Source organism: Sminthopsis crassicaudata, chromosome 3 (assembly GCF_048593235.1).
Source record: "Sminthopsis crassicaudata isolate SCR6 chromosome 3, ASM4859323v1, whole genome shotgun sequence".
Lineage (NCBI taxonomy): Eukaryota > Metazoa > Chordata > Mammalia > Dasyuromorphia > Dasyuridae > Sminthopsis > Sminthopsis crassicaudata.
The window spans coordinates 362,353,364-362,374,487 of NC_133619.1; the positions used below are offsets into that span (position 1 = coordinate 362,353,364).

The following is a 21,124-nucleotide window of genomic DNA, read 5'->3' on the forward strand; positions in this document are numbered from 1 at the left end:
TTTGTTTTGGCACTGCTTACATTTGTCTGTGTGTTAGTCTTTTTTGTTGGAGTAAGACCATTATCTCACACTTTGACATTCCTCAAAATGTTCAACACAATTCACAATAAATGTAAATATATCTACATATTTTGTATATGTATACATATATGTATATTGTGTATATATGCATGTGTTTATGTATATATATTTTCAAAATGTTTCATCTGTAATAATTTCTTCTTTGAAATAAAATGTTTATTCTGTATAAATAGTAGAATGTAAACTCCTTGAGGCCAGGGATTGTTTTATTTTTGCCCTTATATCTCCAGTATCTAACATGGAGTAGGCATTCAATAAATAAACTGAATAAATATAAATATTCAATAAATAATCTAACTGATTGGCTGCTTTTCTTCCTAACTTCCATATCTACATTCCATGTCTTCATTGAATTCTGTATAAAGTTTTAAATCCTTCTACACTGGTCTGCACAGAATCTTTACTCATTTAGAAGACAGAACTAGGACTAAATAAGTACTAGCCATTTAAGGCAACTAATAAGCTGCTTCCTTTCATCCATGTCAGAGACTAATAGCAAAATAATTGAGAAAACAATACAAAAGACCTTTGATCCAGACACCAGACACCCTATATAGTATTTTATAGTATTTTGGCCCCTTTTTTCCTCCATTCCATCTTCACATTGTGTAAGCAATCTTACTTACATGTATTTTTCAACATTCAATAATCATGTCTAAGTTCAGTTATAATTCATGTTTTATGTTTTAAAATTCTCTCCTTTTAGGTCTAGATCTTTAATTTCTTTAAAATAGGGAACTCCCAGTATAGAAATTACTTGCACCTGATACACATATGCCAAGTCCTCTATAACTCTATAACTATCATTGTAGCCAGTTTATAGAAGGGGCAGAACTAGTAGTACTGGGATCTTCCTTATTGGACTAGCCCATCCAACACCATCCCAGCATACTCAATTGCATTAAAAAGGTAATGGGTGACTTCAGTTAATTTACATTAGAACAGGATCAGTAAAATATGGGTGACATTAGATTTACCTACTAGGGATTCAGCTTCTCATTTAGGGAATGAATATGTGGTTGGCTTTTTTTTTTTTTTAAAGAAAATGCAAATATCAAAGAAGTTACCAAGAAAAGAAATTAAGAGTGTGACTTTGTGAAGGAAAAAAATCTCCACAATCTGAGATAAACAAATCATACTTCATTTCTGCAACTCAAATGCTGTGCAATGAGGACATCTTAACTTTTCACTTATATGGAAGTACAATTTCAAATTTTATAAAAATCAAAATGAATTGTATGATTTTCTGTTCAAGTCTCTTGTCAATTTCTTTTAATATCAATTGTATATAATTTAACAGAAAGAAACTTGGACAAGAAGTCAAAGGAATTAGGCCATGTTTGCTGACTAAATTATTTAATTCACTTAACTTTGAACTTCATTTGCTTTCTTAAAACAGGAAAGATAATTGCCATCTTCTATGGGTATTTGCTAAGATATTGGGAGCAGACAAAATTGAGCTAAATGAAATGAATTAAGCTCTTCAAAATTAAAATGTCAATAAGGAAGCAAGATTTTATTGTATTGTTTGTATGTAAAAAGATCTCAGTGGAGAGGCTTAGATACAAAAGAACTAGGAATGAAAGGAAATGAGAAAAATGGAAAACGAGAAGTAACTATAGGTTTTAGGGACTAAAGATTATAGTAGTTGAGCAGAGAAATTTACAGCACCAGAGTACCAACCTTTATCTAACACTAGAGGAACATTTATGGAATACTAAACTATAATTGACCAAAAAAGATTTTTAAAAAGAAAAACTGTTTAGATAGTGAAGTACTGTAATCCCAGAATCTTTGAGTTGTAAAGGACCTCAGAAAGCTATTCTTCCAGCAGAAAGGATTATGTTCTACAATATCTAGTGATGGGAAGCTCCCCACCAATAGAAGCAATCCACTCTACTTTGGGACAGCTCTCCTTCAAAAGTTTTGCCTTTCTACAGTGCCAAAATCTGCTCCCCACTCAGGTGCTTCCTAAAAAAAGAGCACTTATTACCCAATTATGTTAGTACAACAACAATGCAACAACAAACTTACATCAAGCTTTTCATAACTTTTAGACAATTATTTTTCCCAATCATATCTCATCTTAGTTTTAATAACAGTCCCTTGAAGGAAGCTAAATTGTCATCATTCCTATTCAACAGATAAGAAAAGTAAAGTCTAGAACTAACCTGAGAAACATCAGAAGTTAGTGGCAAGGTATGAAAGAACATGGAGGTCTCCTGAGCCCTAAATTACTGTACTTTCCATTAAAATGTACATAGCTATTCCCACACAATCACTCTCAGATCAACATTTACAAGATGCGTGTTACTGTATTCTAACAGCAAAGTTGTGGCAACTGAGCATATAGTCACTCACTCCAAGCGGCAAACACGTTTTTCTCTAGGCCCTGGAAAACAGAAAACAGAGACCCACTTACAAGCCAAAGAACAGTCTTCAAAAGTTGTTTTTAACGTTCCGTCGTTGCATCACTCGCCCTTCTTGGGAAATCTTTTTCAGCAGCTGCAGCCATCGCAAGAGTTGAGACGGAATCAAGAATAGTTCAGCCTGTGTTTTTGTTTTGTTTTGTTTCCAAAAAAGGAAAGTGAACGGAAATGAACCCCTTTACTCAAATATGTGCCCCCTCCCCAACCTTTCCCGGGGTGCTTCTATATCAGAGAGATCTGCAAAAACCATTTCCCACCAAGAGACCTGCTTGTAAAACACAAATGAGGACCAGCTGCAGAGCTTTGCTCACAATACACCCGGTCTCTTTAGGCGCCGCGTGGATCTTCAGGAAAGTAGACAACCTGGCAGGGTGCAGGATGCATGCCTGTCTGGAGGAGATGCCGGCGGAGTTCCCAGTAAAAGACAGCAGTGTTTGTCAGAGAGGTGTAAATGTGCGAGCATAGAGTGTCCAGCCACTGGCTGAAGTGGAGAGAATCTAACGTTTTTACCTTCTCAACATGAGATCCTTTTCCTTTCTCTCCCGGCAAAGAAAACACGCCGATTATACTTGCATAGCAGACACTGCCGCTGCACCTAGAATTTGGCTTTGGGGGGAAAAAAAAAAAAGAGGAAATTTTCCCATTGCAAATGCCACATGTGTTTACTTTGCCCTTGTAATGGGCTTGTAAAGCAGGAAGAAAGATAAAGCTACACTATGAGTAAATATGGGAAATGGACTGAAAAGGGGGGGGGGGAGTTGCCCAGATTTTAAAAATCTTTTGAATTTCATTGAAAAATTATTGATAGATGCAAAAGCAGAGATGATTCAGATCAATAATCTTCTGATTATGATTATGTAGCATTGCAAATAACTGGGGGAATAGATGTATGCTCACCAAAGGTGCTTGTTCTGGAATAATAGAAATTGAGTTCACCATCCATATGAAAGAAAGATTCCCTATAGATGATGAGATCCTTTAGCTTTGGTTTGTGGATATGATGCTTATTACATTAAATTGAAAAAATATGATAAAGACTTCTGAAGATGATTCACAACTGCTCAAAAGAATTCAGTCTAACAATTTGCACAGGAAAATTCAAGTGGATGAAGAATGCCTAGTGTCTAGAATAAGGTACCCAGTTGAATGGGCAGCCTGTTGATCTGGTCTATCAATGTAAGTGTATGTGGATGTCCACAAAAATATATATTCTTTAAAAAATTGTGCATGTGCATATATTTATATCATTTTTTTCTTTATCTATAGCTGTATCTTGGACAGATATTTTGGACAGATATTTAATATAGATAATCAACTGGGCCCAAAATTGAATCAGAGAAAAAGGATGATCCATATTGCATTTGAGCAACTGTGTGATGTTTTCAATGACCTCAAGCTTTTCCTTGAAATTTAAATTCACTCTTTTAAGAACAGTCTTTCAATTTTACTCTCTGGCTACAAATCATAGAATATCATCATCTGAAGAATCAAAAGTACAGCATCACTAAAAAGGGCAACGGAAAGATGTGGGGTGAGTATAAATAAGCTGCCATATATTATCAATAATGAAGAGTGCAAAAAATAATATAAAACTTAACATCAAAGAGATATACAATGCAGAAAAAGAGATGGGCCAGTGATATATAGAAAGAATGAAAGATAACAGATGAATGGTTCACTGAGAGCATAGATGTTAAACAGCTTTCCATCCATCCTATCCCCATCTCCATTTTGCTCTCACTTTTATGGAAGTATATGAAGAAGAGTTTCGCAGTAGCAAAGGATGAGAGGGTTTAGATGGGTTGCAATCTGTACCATTGTAGATATCACCAATATCAATAAGATCACAGCTGTACTGATATATAGATGAAAGAAACATAATAGACTATTAGAACAAGTTAAAAATGTTTGAAGCATATTCCTATTCTTTGGAAATAGCATTATGGAAGATAGCTTGCTCTTTAGGTACATGAAGTTAAATGTCTATCAGAAACAGAATAATATTGAACTGAAATGCTATGGTCTGTTTTAGGGTAACTGTATATATATAGACCTTCTACCCTTAACCCACCTATTCCTCAAGAGCTCAAAAATATGTCATGTACATTAAGGAAACAGCTCACAGAAAGTCAAACAACTTTTTTTAACATCAGGCTTAGTCACAAATAGAGAAAGAACTAAAAATGAGATCAGGTCTTCTCAATAAACCAGGCTGAATAGTTAATTCTCAATTATTCAGGTGATCATTATCCAGCCTGGGGATTATTCCAATAATCCTACTTCTCTAATCCTATAGCTGTAATCCAGCATCAAAGTTCAGATTCCCTAAAGCAGAAGAGGTGCTATTCAAAGTCAATCACTTTAGCTCCTGGCTGGTAACTCTTAAAGTTGGGAGGTGCTGGGATAAGGCAAATAGAGAACTAAGGGGAAGGGATCAGAAAAGGAAAGAAGGAAGCAATGGAGGGAGGTTAAGGAGGAAGGGAGGGAGGGGAAAGCAAGAGAGGAAAAGCAAGAAGAGAAAGAAGGAAGGACCAATCTTTAAACTATCTAATGATTTCGTTTACCTGTGATGAAACATATATATGACAAATAAAACTAATTTGTGTTCTTTTGCCACTGATTTTTTTAATCTTGCATTTATGCAACTTTAACGTAGTTACCTCTTGCTTCATCTCATTTGATTTGAATTTTCCTAAAAACCTCTGAAGTATTGAGATAGTGATGAATATGTTCATTTCACTGGTAAGGAAAGAGAGAATCAGGTCAAGTGACTTGAAGATGATAAAATAATAGTTAAACCACATCTCCTGAATTCTAATCCAATGTTGTTTCTATCCTGTAGTTTGCCAAGATGGGTATGAGGGGAGTGGCTATCTCAGCTGTAGCTCTTCCAGAATACAGAGGAATCTCTGAGACACAATAATATGCAGGCTTGCATAGATTATCTGCAGAGACCACATGAAACTTTGTTTCTTCATGCACAAAATAAGAAAAATAGCAAATTTTCATTTTAAACAATATTTTCATTTTAAATGAAGTTTAGAAACTATCAGATTTTGAACTTTTATTTCACAGATGAAAAAGGTAAAGGTCCAAAGAATAATAGATCAGTTAGGAAATCTCTTCAAAATCATCAAGGTGCACCAATTTAGAAAGAAACTTCAATGTGACTTAGTCCATTTTACAGTTAAAAAAACTGAGGCCTAAAGAAATCAGATAATTTCTCTAAAGTCACTCAGGTAAATAACAGAGTCTAGATTTGAACTCAGATGCAGCAGTCTTTCATTGTCATTACAATACCTCCTAACCGTTTGTTTGGTTGATGTATGGTCACCAACAATATGTTATTCATCCTTGGCTTGAGCACCCCTAGTTATGACAACTGGCTAATCACAAGGGACTGTTAAATAGGAAGCATCCCATTCCACATTCAGACACCTTTAACTAATTTTTTTAAAATTTCATTTCAACTTTTATTAAAAGTCTATGATGTGGGATCACAGTGTCATGTGATTAGGCTTTTGATTTCCTCCTTGATACTATGCCTATCCCCCCAAATATCTGTGTGTGTGTGTATATATATATACATATATATATATATGTATATATATATATATATATATATACACACACACACATATATGTATGTATATATTTAGTATATGTCTAGTTTGACGATATACATATATATACATGATGCATCTACTAATTTAAAACATGGATTATTTTCAGTGTTTTTCTTTCTTTCTTTCTTTCTTTTTTTTTTTCATTTTATCTCTATCACTTAGCACCATTATATCAGATATAGAAGGTACTTAACAAAAGCTTCTAGACTGAAAAAAAAAAAAAAAAAAAGCTTCTAGACTGAATATGCAATGCTGGGTACTGAAGATACAAACATGAAACAAAATATAACCCCTACCCTGAAGGAATTTACAATCTAGTAAAGGGGGTGATTTTAAAAGAAGGGCTTCTATATATTGAACTGAAATCTTTCTCCCTAAAAGAAGATACATAACTCATTCAAAGACACACAGCAACCTAATGACCCAGCTAGGACTTGGACTCAAAATTTCTGAATTCCATTACAGGATATCAATCAGCCCTCACCCAAATTTGCTAGAAATTGTGCCATGAAAATAAATCAATTCTCAATTAAACATTTTAGCAGTATGAGAAGGGGAAAGGGTTTTAGGATGGGCCAAAGAACAAAGAATTACAAAGGACCATGAAATATAGAAATGAAGGACCAGGAAGAGAATCATTGAATCAAGAGGAAGGAGGAAGAGAAGTGGGATGAAGGAGAACATTTAAAATGTTGTTTTTGTTTTCCCTAGATTACACTAGTACAGGGAAAGAAATGTTTTATCACTTGACTTCTCCCCTCCCCCCAAAACTTCTCCACTCAAATAAAAAAAATTAAATTCCCATACCTTTCTCCTATCATCTCACTATTCCTTCTTGTAGCTTTATCTTCAAGGAAAAAACTTCTGTAGCATTTTTGCACTTATTGCATTTTTATTCTGTTGGAGTCTTTGTTCTATCAGGCTCATTTTTCCCAGTCACAAAGAGAGAATTAAACCCTAAATCCCACTTTCTAGGGAAATTGGTAAGGTGGCTACTGATAGATATACAAAAATTCTACTGTGATACCTCAAATCCCAGATCTTACTGCTGTCCTTGGGACCCAAAATTCAGGTACCACTAAAATGGAAAAGTTTTTTTTTGGGAAAAGGTGAGACAAAATGACTTTTTGCAAACAATTTTGCTCCTCTCTTTCTTTGGAGTCAATTTTGCTTATACTGAAAAAACCAGAAATGTCTTCCTTCCCTTTATATCTCCACCACATCATCAGGTTAGAAGGCTGAGCTGTATATGAATACTGATTGTGGTCAATTCTTGTAATATAATCTCATAACCTGGGAGAGTAAATGTGGATTGGGGGATAGGAGGAGATATGAGAAGCAAAAAGTTATAGGTAAAAGAGCACCATGGAAGTTTCTAATAATCAGGTGTGCCCTAGATAACTTACTCCCCATTTTTTCCAAGTATCTCGAGTCTTGCAGGCAAAATCCAAGCTTCTTGTTCTCCAGGCAGTTGTCCCAGCCCCAGCTTTAGGTAGGGAATCTCCTGAAGGCAAATGTAGTGACTTCCATCCAAAAAGTCATTTTTCTGAGAACAAATTTTACTCTTACAGAACCCACAGATCTGAAAGGACAAGTCTTGGAGTAGAGAAAGGAATGTAAAATGGCAAAAAACAATCATAATCAAATCCTTACTGGAAAGCGGGATTTTCACTGGAGCGGTAAAGAAAGGGGCAACATGAAACGTGAGTGGCCCGACCCAGCACGGAGCCGCCACAAAGCTGGGGCAGGCCAGGACCACCCCTTTCAAAACTTCTCCCCTCCACAATGGGCCTATTTCAATCTCCTCTGCTTTTCTTTGAGTGATTAACATGCAGGCCAGGCTTAGAAGAATGAGAATTTATTCTTCGGTTAAGGCTCAAAAGGTGCAGGGAGGTCAGGTGGCTAATCATTAAATCAAACTGCTGTCATCCCCACACAATTCTTCTCCCTTCAGGCCCTGGGTTATTACTTGGGTTTATGCAAAATAAACAGCTTTGCTAAACATTCCCCCTAAAAAGAGGGTCAACAAAGGCACGGACTAGGGAGGCAAATTGCACTGGGCACCCTGCAAACTTGTTTTTTCCCCCCTCCACACTGGACTACTTAGAAGACAAAGTTTGGAGTTTTTTATTCCCCTGCCTTTCCCTTTCTTTTTTTTTCTTAAGGTTTTTTTTTTTTTTCTTCTCCTGTCATGCCACTCAAGACACTGCCATGAATACTGTTAACTTACTCTTGTCTGGTTCTTGCTAATTCCCCGTTCAGTTTCTTTCTTGGGCTACGTAAGACTTACAATTCCAAGTTTTCTATAGGGGAACTCAGCCATGATAAATCTCTTATAAACTCCCCCAGAAAGGAATGAGTTCTCAGAAGATTCTTCAAGACTAGCCCCAAAGTCGGGGTTTGCTAGTGTTCGGAAAGAATCTTAATTGTACTGGGCGCCACACACGTATACCCTGGGTGGGGTGGGGGTAGGGTTAAGGGGGTAAAGTGACTTTGTTTTGAAAACAACTCTATACCTCCAGCTCATGGAGGTGTTAGGCAAAGGGATCCCACTAGTTCCTTAGAGTCAGCTGATTCATTGCAATTTTATTTGGTCCAGGTCCCAAAATCTATGTAGATCCTTTTGAACACCCCCTCCACTCATAAAACCCAAACAAAACAAATACATACATCTTGTCCTAACCTAAATACGTAAACCACTGAGGCCCAGAGTTGGGTGTAGACAGGTGGGAAGATACTAAGGGGCAAAGAATTTAAGGCAATTGGGCTAGGCTATTTAAATATCCTAGAAGAAACAGAATTACAAGTTTTCTTGGAAAAGGCCTTAAAGATGACATCATATGTATAATGAGTATCATATTTCTTGCTTTCTCAATGGGTGGGGGAGGGAATGGAGGGAGAGAATTTGGAAATGAATTTTTAAAATTCACAAGAAAAAGAAAATGTTTAAAAGAACTAGCTTCTTAATTTCAAAATGGAAAATTGTTAAAATGGCAATTTTCTTAAGAGGGAAGTGGAAAAGTATCCAAAGGACAGTAACTCAAGGCAATATTAAACAATGCCTGCAATTCAACTCTTCTCCAATAGAATGAGAAGTCAACACAGACCTAGCCTTTCTACTTTTCAAAATGCTTTTTTCAAAAACTGCCTCAACTTTAAATTTGTGACAACCCTACTTTTTTAAAGTAGATAAAGATTTTATTAATTCCATTTAAAAGATTTGTTGTAGAGAAGAAACCTATCTTCATTGACAGGGAATTTTTTTTATCAGGAGTTTCTTATATTAAAAAAGTCATAATATCCTCCTCCATCCCATCCCCATTAAGGAACTTAGGGCCAGAGAGGAGTCAGGGTATAGTGGCAAAAGCATTGGAGTTAAAAACCAAAGGATTTGAGTTAAAATCTAGTCTCTTTTATTTATTGCTGTACTGCTTCGCCATCTCTAAAAAGTGCATCTGTAAAATAAAGGATCTCTAAGTTCAGTGGATTAGCTGCAAATGGTAATCACATGAATTTCATATTTTGGAAATAGTACTGGCATTAGAATCAGTTAACCTAGGTTCAAATTCTGGTTCAAAAAAGAAAAGCATGTTATTATTATTATCATTGTTATTGCCTGAGGTCACACAGGAAATCAATGACAAAACTAACTTTTTGAAATGTCTTCACATTAAGCCTAGTGTTCTGTCCACTAACACGATGGCAGATTGCCACTAAATTTAGACTTCTGCCCCATTCTGGATCTCCAGATTAGCAGAGGCTTCACTATCATTAAAAAAGATCTCCTAACCCCCGCATCAATCTTTCCTGGACTGGGGGTTAAAACCACCACCACAACAAAAAAGAAACCCTCGAGGAAACTTTTGACCATTTTGTAAAATCCTCAAGATTTTAGCCAAAATATTTCACTTCTCCAATTCTTCCTTCTCCTGGGGGAGGGGTGTTAAGGGAGTTACTTTTATTTAATGCTAGTTCAAATATCAAGCTTGGCATTTTTTTTTTTTTTACATGAAGTGTCAAATATACAAGCAGTTGAGTAATGTGAGGGCATTCAAATCATTTACATGGCCCAGCTGGAGGTCACAATGTGGGCTTTTGTGTTGGAGCTCCACCCTCTGCATCCTGGGGCTTCAGATACTGTAACACTACAAAACCCTATCCCCCTCGGGCGCACGTGCAAAGGGGGAGGGGAGGGCGCTCCTCCCCCGCACGTTGCTTACGTGGCTCCTTTCGGGAGACCTGCAAGGCAGCTAATTCTCTGAACTCAGTCAGACTGGTCTAAGACCAACTTTAAAAACACTTCTTTGGTCCCGCATCCTCTAGCTGCCGTAGGAGTCAGATTGCAATGTGTATTGCAAGGTCGGGGAGGGGAGGGAGGAACGGAAGGAGGAAAAGGGAAAGGAACAACCCCTTTTCTATTCACCGACTTTCCTACTTTCCTATAAGGGGAGAAAATGATTGGCCCCAGTCATTGAAAAGTAGTTTTCACCCTTGAGAAAGAATTATCCCAATATAAAGGCAGAAAGAGCTCCGTGTACAGCCCTGGCTAAGCAGGATCACAGAAGAAAATTAAAAGAGGAGGAAGGATCTCTGGAAGAATAGAAATGACAACCAGAAAGAACCTATAACACTACCCGACCCCCACATATCCTTGCCTCCCACCCCACCGACATATTCCGTTCACAGCAGGGGGAACCTCTCCTCCTTACACCTTTGGGAGGTTGCCAGCTCTAAGAAGACTGGTCACCTGGGGAATTCTTCCCAAAGGGAAGACATTGTTCGAAGCCCCTATCTTGGCAGATATGTGGATATATCAGGGAATTTACACATCCGTTTGATCTCATCACTGCCCGGTCTTCTCCCCTCCTTTCTCAGACCTCCCCCCCCCCAGTTGAAGTGTCTCTGACTTCTTGTTAAAATAGGTACTAATATAAAGAAGTATGATTTAAGCCAAATTTTAAAATCATAACAGAAAAATGAAATAGCAAGTCATTTAACATTTCCCATAGTATTTTTAGGTGGTATATTTCAAGAACCCCAGAATACTTCAGAATAAATTGGCTTTCTTATATAAAGAAAGAGGAAGATGGAGATTCTTCTTATATAAATGGCTCCCACTTCTTCCCCCTCCAGATAAAAATCAAATGTTTTTAGAGTCTCTTGGTTTCTAGTGGCAAGTACAGGGGTTGGTCTGAATGTTCTAAATTGAAGAAGAAATCTTTTCTTCTTCCTCCTTTCCCATTACACTAACTTTCTATAACAGCAAATGACTCAAACAATTGAATATTTGGCTACATAGATAGATACTTTGTCTTTATATCCTTAGCATAGCTTAGTCCTTGGCACATAGTAGGTGCTTAATGCTTGTTTTCCTTCTTTCCAGCAGAATCTCCTGGAAAAGAAAGTAATGGAGTGAATCATCACCCCATCAATAAACTTCCAAAGGAATGTCTGCTAATTGTCTTGTAAACTTTGAGAAAGACTTGACCAAACTCTCAGGCAACTAGAATTGACCCCAAACTGCTAATTACTCTGAAATTACTACTGGTTCTTAGGAGATGGAATCTATGGAAACACTATCGTTAGGTGCTGACCAAGAGCACTAACAGCCATTCTCCCAAGAGGGCATCTATCCAACCTCTTCTGAGTGTATAATAAATACTCCTTGCTACAGTTTCTCTATTTTAGAGCAGGTCCTCTATTAGGGTCATGTCTAATTTCTGATCTGGCTTTAGTGGCTGCAGTTCAATTAGCACAATAATAATAATGAATGGGAATAATACAGAGACTATCATGAGGGTAACAACGAAGAACAAGATAATTTAGAAACCTCTGATTTTTTTCATTTCACAATAGCAACAATTCCTCACCAAGGGAAATGGAATTAAATATCTTATAAATGATACAAAACTGCAAACAAACAACAGTAAGACACATTTTATAGAAAATGTATCCCCCAGAAATTCAGCAACTTTTCTTTCCAGTTTGCTGATTAATACTCCCTCTCCACCCACTCCCTCTCCAAACTTCCTCTGAAGGATGTTTTCTCTTGGACATTTAGGAGAGATGGCTATTGGTGAGTGGAGATAAGGAATGGAATCATTTAAATGCTGACGTTCTGAGGTGGACTGGTAAAGGGCCAACATAAAGCAGTTCTGTAAACTTGAACTCAGTAGAGGCAAAGCCATAGCAACTGGGGAGCCGTAGCAGAAAAACAATCCTGCATCAGCCCTAGCAGACCCGCCTTAAGCTGCTGGAGTTCTTGAGAAGGCTCTCCTCTCTGCTACCACCTTCAGACGCTCCGGATAGAATAAACCAATAAAGAAAGTTTGTGAATGTGTGTCCAAAGCTTCTTAGTCAGCTGTCATATTGATCTAGCACTGCCTAAGGAAGTCTCAAAGCACTCAAGGAGTTTGGGCAAATGCTGGTATTAGTGTTCCCTTCCTCTTAAGAGTTTGCTGAGACGCCACTCCACAGCTTCCCAAGTACTGAACCTCCCGACCCTGGCAATCCATCAAGTGCATGCAAATTGGGGACCAGACAAAACCAGGCAAACAGCACCCTGCTTTGGAATAATGTGCTGCAAGGAAGAAGGGCCTTCCGCAACAATGATTGCTGTGTACACATTTAAACTAAATACCCAAACTTCTTATTAGGCTCATAATGATTTGTGTTCTCCCTCCCTTTGAAATGCTCCAAAGTAAATGGTAGAAGTTGACTCAAGACTAACCTCAAACAGTAGGCTTTCTGAGCTCTACAAACGGAGAGAAGTTGGGCTATATATATAGCTCCTGCTGCTGTTTATTACAAGGCCCTTTTGAAAACGAACACCCAGCCTTGGGAAGCAAAGGAGTAGTTTCAGATCTTGATAATCACAGGCTATAAGACCCCACTGGAATTGATCTAATTTGGTGAGTATCAATTCAGGGATCATTGTGGGGAAAATACTCCCAAATGACCACTGATCTGTATATTTATAGAGAGAGATTAAAAGCAACAAAATACGATGTTCCTTCAAATTGGCACTTAGGATTTAAAGCACTCTCCCCACCCCCCCAACTGCAGTCCTTCAAAGCTTGCCATTGGCTGGGGCCAATCCATCTCTCATTGAGTCTGACAGTTAATTCATTGTTTCAACAACCACTACAAAATATAAAATGGTAATGTTTTGTTCTTTCTTTTCATTGATTCAGAATCTTCAGCTATTTTGGGGGGAAAACAGGCACTTGTTCCATAAACTGTATATACCAGACAATCGTCCAAGTTTTTTCAAGCCACAATAGTACTGGTAAATACTTAAGCATAGAATCACATTTGTGTTAGGATCACAGAATCATAGCTCTAAAGCCAAGAGAGGAATCTCAGAGAACATCTAATCACAGAGTTTTGAAGTTGGAAGAAACCTCAGTAACAATTCTAAACCATGCCACCTTCCCTCTAGTCATCCTCCTCCTCTTCCTCCCACAATAACCTTGCATTCTTCACCTAGAATCACTCTGAGCTAGAATTTCATGTTTTATTTTCTAGAACCAGGTAACCACAATTTCCACCCATTTCCAAATCATACCAATGGGATGTGTCAGGTCTCTCCATCCCTCACCTCCCTTTTATGTATTATCTCCTTCTGTTAGAATGTAAGCTCCATGAGTACAAGAACTATCTTGCTTTCTTGTATATGTATACTGAACGTTTAGTCAGTGACTGGTACATACTAATTACTTAATAAATGGCTTTCTATTTATTCATTCATTCATTTATCCCAATCCTTCCTGACAATCTATCTGACTAACCTCACTAAAATCTAGCTGACAGGTAGTCATGCAACCTCTGCTTGAAGACCTCCAAAGAGGAGAAACTACAAGCTGTTTGGGGAGTCCATTCTATCCACTGTTTGTCAGATCTAATTATTAGAAAGCTTTTGCTGACATTGAGCCTAAATTGTCCTTATAAAAACTTTTCTACAAGATACTAGGCTCAGTGAATTGTAGGTCTGACAAAATGTGGTCTAATGTTCTTATATTTCTTGAAGTTATTTTATAGCATATAATCATGTGGTATTTAATATACCACATAGCAACAAAGGGGTACAATGGAAAGAAACTGATATGAGAATAAGGCAATATCATAAAGTAGAAAGAACAATAATGGAAAAAATAAATATAGTATCTATAAAGTCAGTAGACCCGAGTTCAAATCCTACCCCAAAAATTATTCTCTGAATGACCTTAGGAAGGTCACTTACATTTCTGGATCTAAGTTTTCTACCTATAAAATGAAAAAAAAAAAAAATAGAACCAGATGGTAGCTTGGAATGCTTTCGATCTCTCTTACTAAGAAGTTTAGTCTTATATAAAGAATTTAACTTCTTTGGGCTTTAATCTTCTTCCATATAAAATAAAACAGACTGATCTCCAAAGGCAAGCCTAGCTCTAATATTTTGTGATTGAATAATTAATGGTAAAAGGGAAAGTATTTAAGTTATATGAGACTGGGATCCTCATCATGCCAAGATAGATTTACTCTAATTATTGGTTCATGTAAGTGGCATGATCAATTGTGGGATAGAGTAGGACTAAGAATTAAATGATCATTTATATCCAAATGGTCTGGCCTAGCCCAGATCTCTCCAACAGAACCCCCTTAACCCTCAGTCTAAAACCCTTCCCTCCCATACTCCCTTGAGACTGACTTAAATATAAACACAGAAGGTGTCCAACCTATCTTGAGAGAAGTTTCTTCTATGGGATCCCCTATCTGCCCAAATTCAGAGCAAATAATAGGCTATTTACTCAGGATTTCAGGACAGAGGGGATTTGCATCAGCTAATAGACTCCTCCTTCTATTTCCCATCTGTCACCAAATCCAATCAATTCCTCCTTTGGAATGTGTCTTGGATGAGAACCTTTCACTTACACTTACACTTAAAAATATCCAGATCTCTGTCATTTGAGAACAAGTCTCCTCCTTATAGGATTTCTCTATCTCTGTTTATCTCCCCTATGTGCCACTGACAAATCTTTCTAAGACTTTCTAAAACTCTTTTTTTTTTTTTGCATGTTATTCTTTATACTCATTTACATTACCTAATAGTTTATATTACCAAGCTCCAACTCCTCCAAATGACCACATATAATAATAATATATATAATAATTTCCTATTCCCATTATCTAAATTTATTTCTCAATAATCTCCTAACCAATCCACTCCACCAATTTAATCATACTGTTCTCCCCTGATTAGTCCATACTCACTCTTGCCTCTTTCCTCAGATAGAACTCCATTTAATTTTTTAGAGCAAATTGAACATATTCTAGACTCCATTCCCAAATATGTGCTGTCTTTCCCTATTAGATTTTGAAGCTCCTTAAAGGCAGAGATATCTTTGCTATCTTTTCTACCTTCAGCTTTTTCACTTCCTCCCTTCAAAACCCCAGTTAAAGTCTGACTTTCTTCATGAAATTGTCTTCAACAAATTCAGCTCAAAGTGTTCTCTCTTCTTCCTGGAAATGCCTATAAGTAATATTTATAGTCCTTATCATACAATTTAGCACTTAATTATTCTCTGATTGTTTAAAGGTTTTTTCATCTTATGTCCACAACTTGAAAGTAGAGACCCTAATCTTACCATTCTCTCTAACTTCCTTCTCCCTCCTAGCATCTACAGCAGGTCTGGGAACCCTGCAGGTGATTGATCCTTTTGCCTTCTAAGCCAGATAGACCCTGCCGGTTTCCCCAATGTCACTTGGATTATGAGTTGGGTCAGGCTGCTGGAACACAGCCCGGCAATGCTGAGCCTGATTAAATCCATCGTTTGAACACTGGTCGGTGAGCCGTATATCTCTTCCTTGGTGAGAATGACACCTCACAGCTTGCACACACAGCTTCATTTCAGGAAAGAATGTGTGAGAGAAGGGAGGTCAAAAGACAGGCACAGTCATAAATTTGATGGAAGGTTTAGCTGGAAACTCCATTAAATACACTCACTGCTCTAAGCTGGGCAGTGTCCTTACTCTGAGCTTGCTGAAAGGGTCCAGATAGGTGAGGGACTCAACTAAGTAATGCCTTCATTTTTTGGTGTCTCATTACTCAGGGGGATAAGAAACTCTGTTAACCACATTAAGTTGAGTAGACTGGCTCAAAGGGCTCTGATATTGTCCTTTAAGTTGGGGCTATACTGGGCCAACAACTCACTGGCAGGTCCCTGATTTGCTTAGTCTTTCAGTTTAGAAGTTATAGTATCACATATTTAGATTAGGAAAAAGCTTTAGAGATCATATATTGTTTTGGGGCTTTTTGAGATCTAAATCCTTTCCCCATTCATTGAAAAAAGCAAGAAATATGTTACTCATTACACATATAGAATCATATGAAACATATTTTCACATTAGTCATGTTGGAAGAAAAAGGAGGAAGAATACAAAGAAGGAAGGAAGAAGGGAGGGAGAGAGGAAGGAAGGAGGGAAGAAAGGAAGGAAGGAAGGAGGGAGGGAAGGAAGGAAGGAAGGAAGGAAGGAAGGAAGGAAGGAAGGAAGGAAGGAAGGAAGGAAGGAAGGAAGGAAGGAAGGAAGGAAGGAAGAAGAAAAAAACCCTATTTTAATCTACAATCAGAGTCCATCAGTTACCTTCTGGAAGTGGATAACATTTTTCATCATGAGTCCTTTGGAAATGTAGTGGATCCGTACATAGATCAGATGATCTATACAGATGATCATCATTAAAATATTACTGTCACTGTATATATTGTTTTCCTGTTTCTATTTGTTTCACTTTGGATTAATTCATATAAATCTTCCCAAGTTTCTCTAAAATCATCCTCTTCATCATTTCTTATAATATAATAGTATTCCAATTCAACCATTTGTCATAATTTGTTCATCTATTCCCCAATTGATGAGCACCCCATCACTTTCCCATTCTTTGCCATAACAAAAAAAAAAAAAAGAGCTGTGATAAATATTTTTTGTACCTATGGATCTTTTTCTTTCTTTCTTTTTTTTTTTTTTTTTTTTTTGATGTCTTTTGGGATATGGACCTGGTAGTGTTATTGCTGGATCAAAGGGCATGCACAGTTTTATAGGCTTTTGGGGTATAGTTCCACGTTCTTTTCTAGAATGATTGGAGTAGTTCATAGCTCCAACAACAAGGCATTAGCATAACAATTTTCCCTATATCCCCCTAGCATTTGCCATTTTTCTTTTCTTTCATCTTAATCAATGATAGGTTGTAAAGTGATATGGAAATCATCTTTTACAATTCTCTCTTTTTTTTGGTGAGAAAACTGAGACTGAGAGACTGGACCCAGATACTCGAACTCTGATGCTTTTGATAGAGACAGCTAAATATTAAATTGGATATAATACTGGACTTGGCGTGAACAAGTTCAAATCTAGCCTTAGATATTAGCTGTGTTGGACCCTGGGCAAGTTATTTAAATGTTCTTTGTCTCAGTTTCCTTATTTGTTAAAAAAAAAAAAAAAAAAAGGAAAATAATAATGGCACCTACCTCCCAAGATTGTTGTGAGGATCAAATGAGAAAATATTTGTAAAGCACTTTGTAAATCTTAAAGTGACAACTATATGTATGCATATATATGCTAATTTGAGTGGTTCTTTGATTGGAGTTAAGGATTACAAGAGATAAGGTAAAGAAGGGGAGAATTCCAACTATAGGGCATAGCCTGGTCATAGATATCAGGGTTAGAGATGTTATTTCCTATGCAAAACAAGTCAAGAGATTTTTGAGACATTATGTCAATGATAACAGCTATTTTAGCTAGTATTTAGTTTAGTACTAGAATCTAGTACACGGAATAAAAAATAATTCTGTAGAGTACATATCTCTGTTCCAACTACTGTATTTTACTCCCTATTTCCATTTCTCTGAAAAGATTTGTTATTGACAGTTCAGAACATTTGAGAACCATACTAATGAAGATGAAGTTTCTATATCCATGGAGGCCAGTTAGCTTGACTTGGTTCCATGGCAATAAACAGCAATCCTAACTTTGAAAATGTATGTCATTAGGCACAAAAAGAGCCCACTGAAAGAATGTGGATGCATCAGTGCAAATTCGTCCCTGCTACTAGAAATATAATTCTAAATATCACTTCTTCTGACAGAGTCAGGAATTTCAACTTTGTTGGGAGAGTTGTGCAGACTTCTTGTGAGCTATTGAGTCAGCTCTTCATGTGGTTTAAAAATTTGTTTATGGGCTCTCTAGTTAGTCTTTTGCATTTCCTATGAGGAGTAATAAAGGTCATCTTTTACTCAATAAATACAATGTTATATCAAGTGTTTTAATGAGATCTTACTTATATCTTTAGAGGTGAGATATTTTCTGAAATTTCCCAAAGTAAACTCTGGGTGAGGACAAAAATCAAAGTGATTTTCAGTCAGTCTCTGAGATTAATCCTGCTACATGTAAAACCAGAACTCAAAGTTTTAAAAATAGTTGGTTTTGGTGAGGGAAGATGAAGGAAGAAACAACTTCTAAAATCAGGAAAAATTGGCGATAGATGGCACTGCATTAATATATCAGAGGTGGAGAATAATGTTATGTCCCCACCCCAAGGCACCATTACTTATTCTGCATTCTAGCCAGAAGTACATACATGAAATGAAATGAATGGGAAACTTCTTTAACCCCATGCCTATAAGCAGGCTATATCCCCAAGACTAGAATTCTCTTCCTTTTTACCACATCTCTTGTAATCCTTTTCTCCATTAAAGGTAAACTCAAATGCAGCAAAGTCTTTGATAATCCTTATTGTTATTATACCATCCCCAAATTCCTCTGTGTTCACTATAGATATAATTTATATTTACTTATCTCTGTGTACTTACTTATTGTTACCTCCCACAATCTCTCTCCACAATCACCACTCCCACCATTGTAGACTTTACTCAATTTTACTGTGTAGCCTAGCTGCTATGAGAATCCAGTAGCATGGTGAATAATAATGGGCTGGTCCTATTAACTATGTCTCAGACAGACACTAGGGAACACAGAACAAAAGTGAAGCTTATGGTACCTTTTTTCAGATTCTTAAACTAGGAAACTTTATTCTTCTCATCTCTAACATATGGTTCTCTGTCATTTAAGAAAACATTCTTATGGCACTATGGTATTGACAATGATTTAAGCTATTCACTTCATCCTGCTTTGTCCATTTCCTTCAGGCAGTCTTCTTTCCCAGTGGCCAATTAATGACTTGATTTCTTCCTTTCTTAGATTTCTAGATAATATTTTTGTGTATACCAAGTGGCTCCATGAGTAAATATCGCTTTCTAATTTTTTGTTTCATTTCTGAAACAACTTTTCCTTTTATCTGAATTCTTCTATCTAGAAGACATAAAATTGTTAATCTATTATCTATGATTTATTTGGCTACTATTTTTAACTTTTTTCATATATATTTCTTGTCTTTTCAAGTATAAATATTAGCTTCTAAAGAACAGGGCCTGAGTTTTATATGGTCTTTGTATCTCCAATATGCTTAGCACATTGATAAGAATATAACAGATATCTAAGAAATATTTGTTGAATAAATCAATCAATTTCACCAATAGCATTATACATTTTTTGAGGTAAAGGAACTTATGTTTTCTTGTAATGCATTCTCTATAACTCCTAGCATAGGTTTGGATGCTCAATAAATATTCACTGATGATTTGATTGCATTGTGGTACAGTGGGAAGAGGATTGGACCTAGAATCAGCATGAGAAGATCTGGGTTTGAATTTTAGATTTCCTACTTAGTTGTGTGATTTGAGGCAAATCACTAAGCTTCATGGAATTTTAATTTGTCTATTTGTAAAAATAAGGTTGTTGGCAGCTATTTGGCACAGTACATAAAGTTCAGGACCTGTAATTAGGAAGACCTGAGTTAACATCTGACCTCAGACACTTAATAGCTGTGTGACTCTGGACAAGTCACTTAAGTCTGTTTGCCTCAGCTTGGGGGAAAAAAAAAGGCAAACCACTTCAGTATCTCTGCTAAAAAAATCCCAAATGGAGTCATGAAAAATCAGTCATGACTGAACAACATCAGCAAAATTGTTAGACTAGGGGCTTCTTAAACTTTTTCCACTTATGACCACTTTTCACCTGAGAAATATTAAAGTGACCCGGGGTATATATATAAATTATACAAATCAAACATTCATTGGTAACAAATCATAATTTTTCAACCCCCACATTCAGTTACAAAACTCCAGATGGAGCTGTGAAACACAATTTAAGAACCTGGGGCAAATGACTTCTCTATTCTATGATCCTATGATTAAGTTATTTTTCAAGATCATTCTAGATAATGTTGAACTTTAAATTCTTGCTACTACTCACATGTATCTCTACCCAAAGAATACCTAGATCAAAAACTGGAGTGTCAGAAGGAAGAGAAAAGGCAGTAGGAAAGGCATCTAGGTGGAGAAGTAAATAGAGCACCAGCCCAGAAGTCTGGAAGACCTGAATTCAAATATGATCTCAGATACTTAACACTTCCTAGCTGTGTCACTTAATCCTAATTGCCTTAGCAAAATAAATAAATAAATAAATAAACAAACAAACAAACAAACAAATAAATAAATGAATAAATAAATAAACAAACAAACAAACAAATAAATAAAAAGACAGTAGGGATAGAAATTAAGATGTACAAGTCTAATCTAATATCACTAAAATCAGTAGTCAGGAGCCAAACAAGGTTTGGGAGCAAAGCATTAAGAGAAGCCAAAGGCATTAAGAAAGCTAAGAAAAACCAAATCAAATCAACACCAAAGGTTTTTATCGGAGACAGTTTGCTATGCTCAATGTGAGTTTAAGCTTAAGCTCTTTGAAAGCCCAGCCCTGTGCCCTGTGCCTTCTTAAAGGGGTAAGACAATCAGGTCTTGGGGCCTGTGCAACTTGAGTTTTATTGGAGCCTTTCAAATGAATCCAGGGCTTGCAAATAGCCAAATATTTCTATTAGTTTATCCTTTCTTCCAG

The 21,124-nt window shown here is 36.7% G+C and overlaps 1 protein-coding gene across 12 annotated transcripts in view; it reads right to left on the minus strand.

Moving 5' to 3' along the window:
• GLI2 (GLI family zinc finger 2) overlaps positions 1 to 21,124 on the minus strand; it is a 401,511-nt gene that overhangs the window by 173,252 nt on the left and 207,135 nt on the right. The window contains exon 1 of one of the 12 annotated variants that reach the window (XM_074301791.1): positions 7,543 to 17,087. The exons of 10 other annotated variants lie outside the window; for them this stretch is intronic. In XM_074301791.1, coding sequence (XP_074157892.1) covers positions 7,543 to 7,549 — 7 coding nt within the window. In that variant the 5' untranslated portion in view covers positions 7,550 to 17,087. Of the gene's footprint in view, positions 1 to 2,503; positions 6,318 to 7,542; positions 17,088 to 21,124 lie in introns of those variants that run through there. One more of the 12 variants, XM_074301794.1, reaches the window with a different exon arrangement.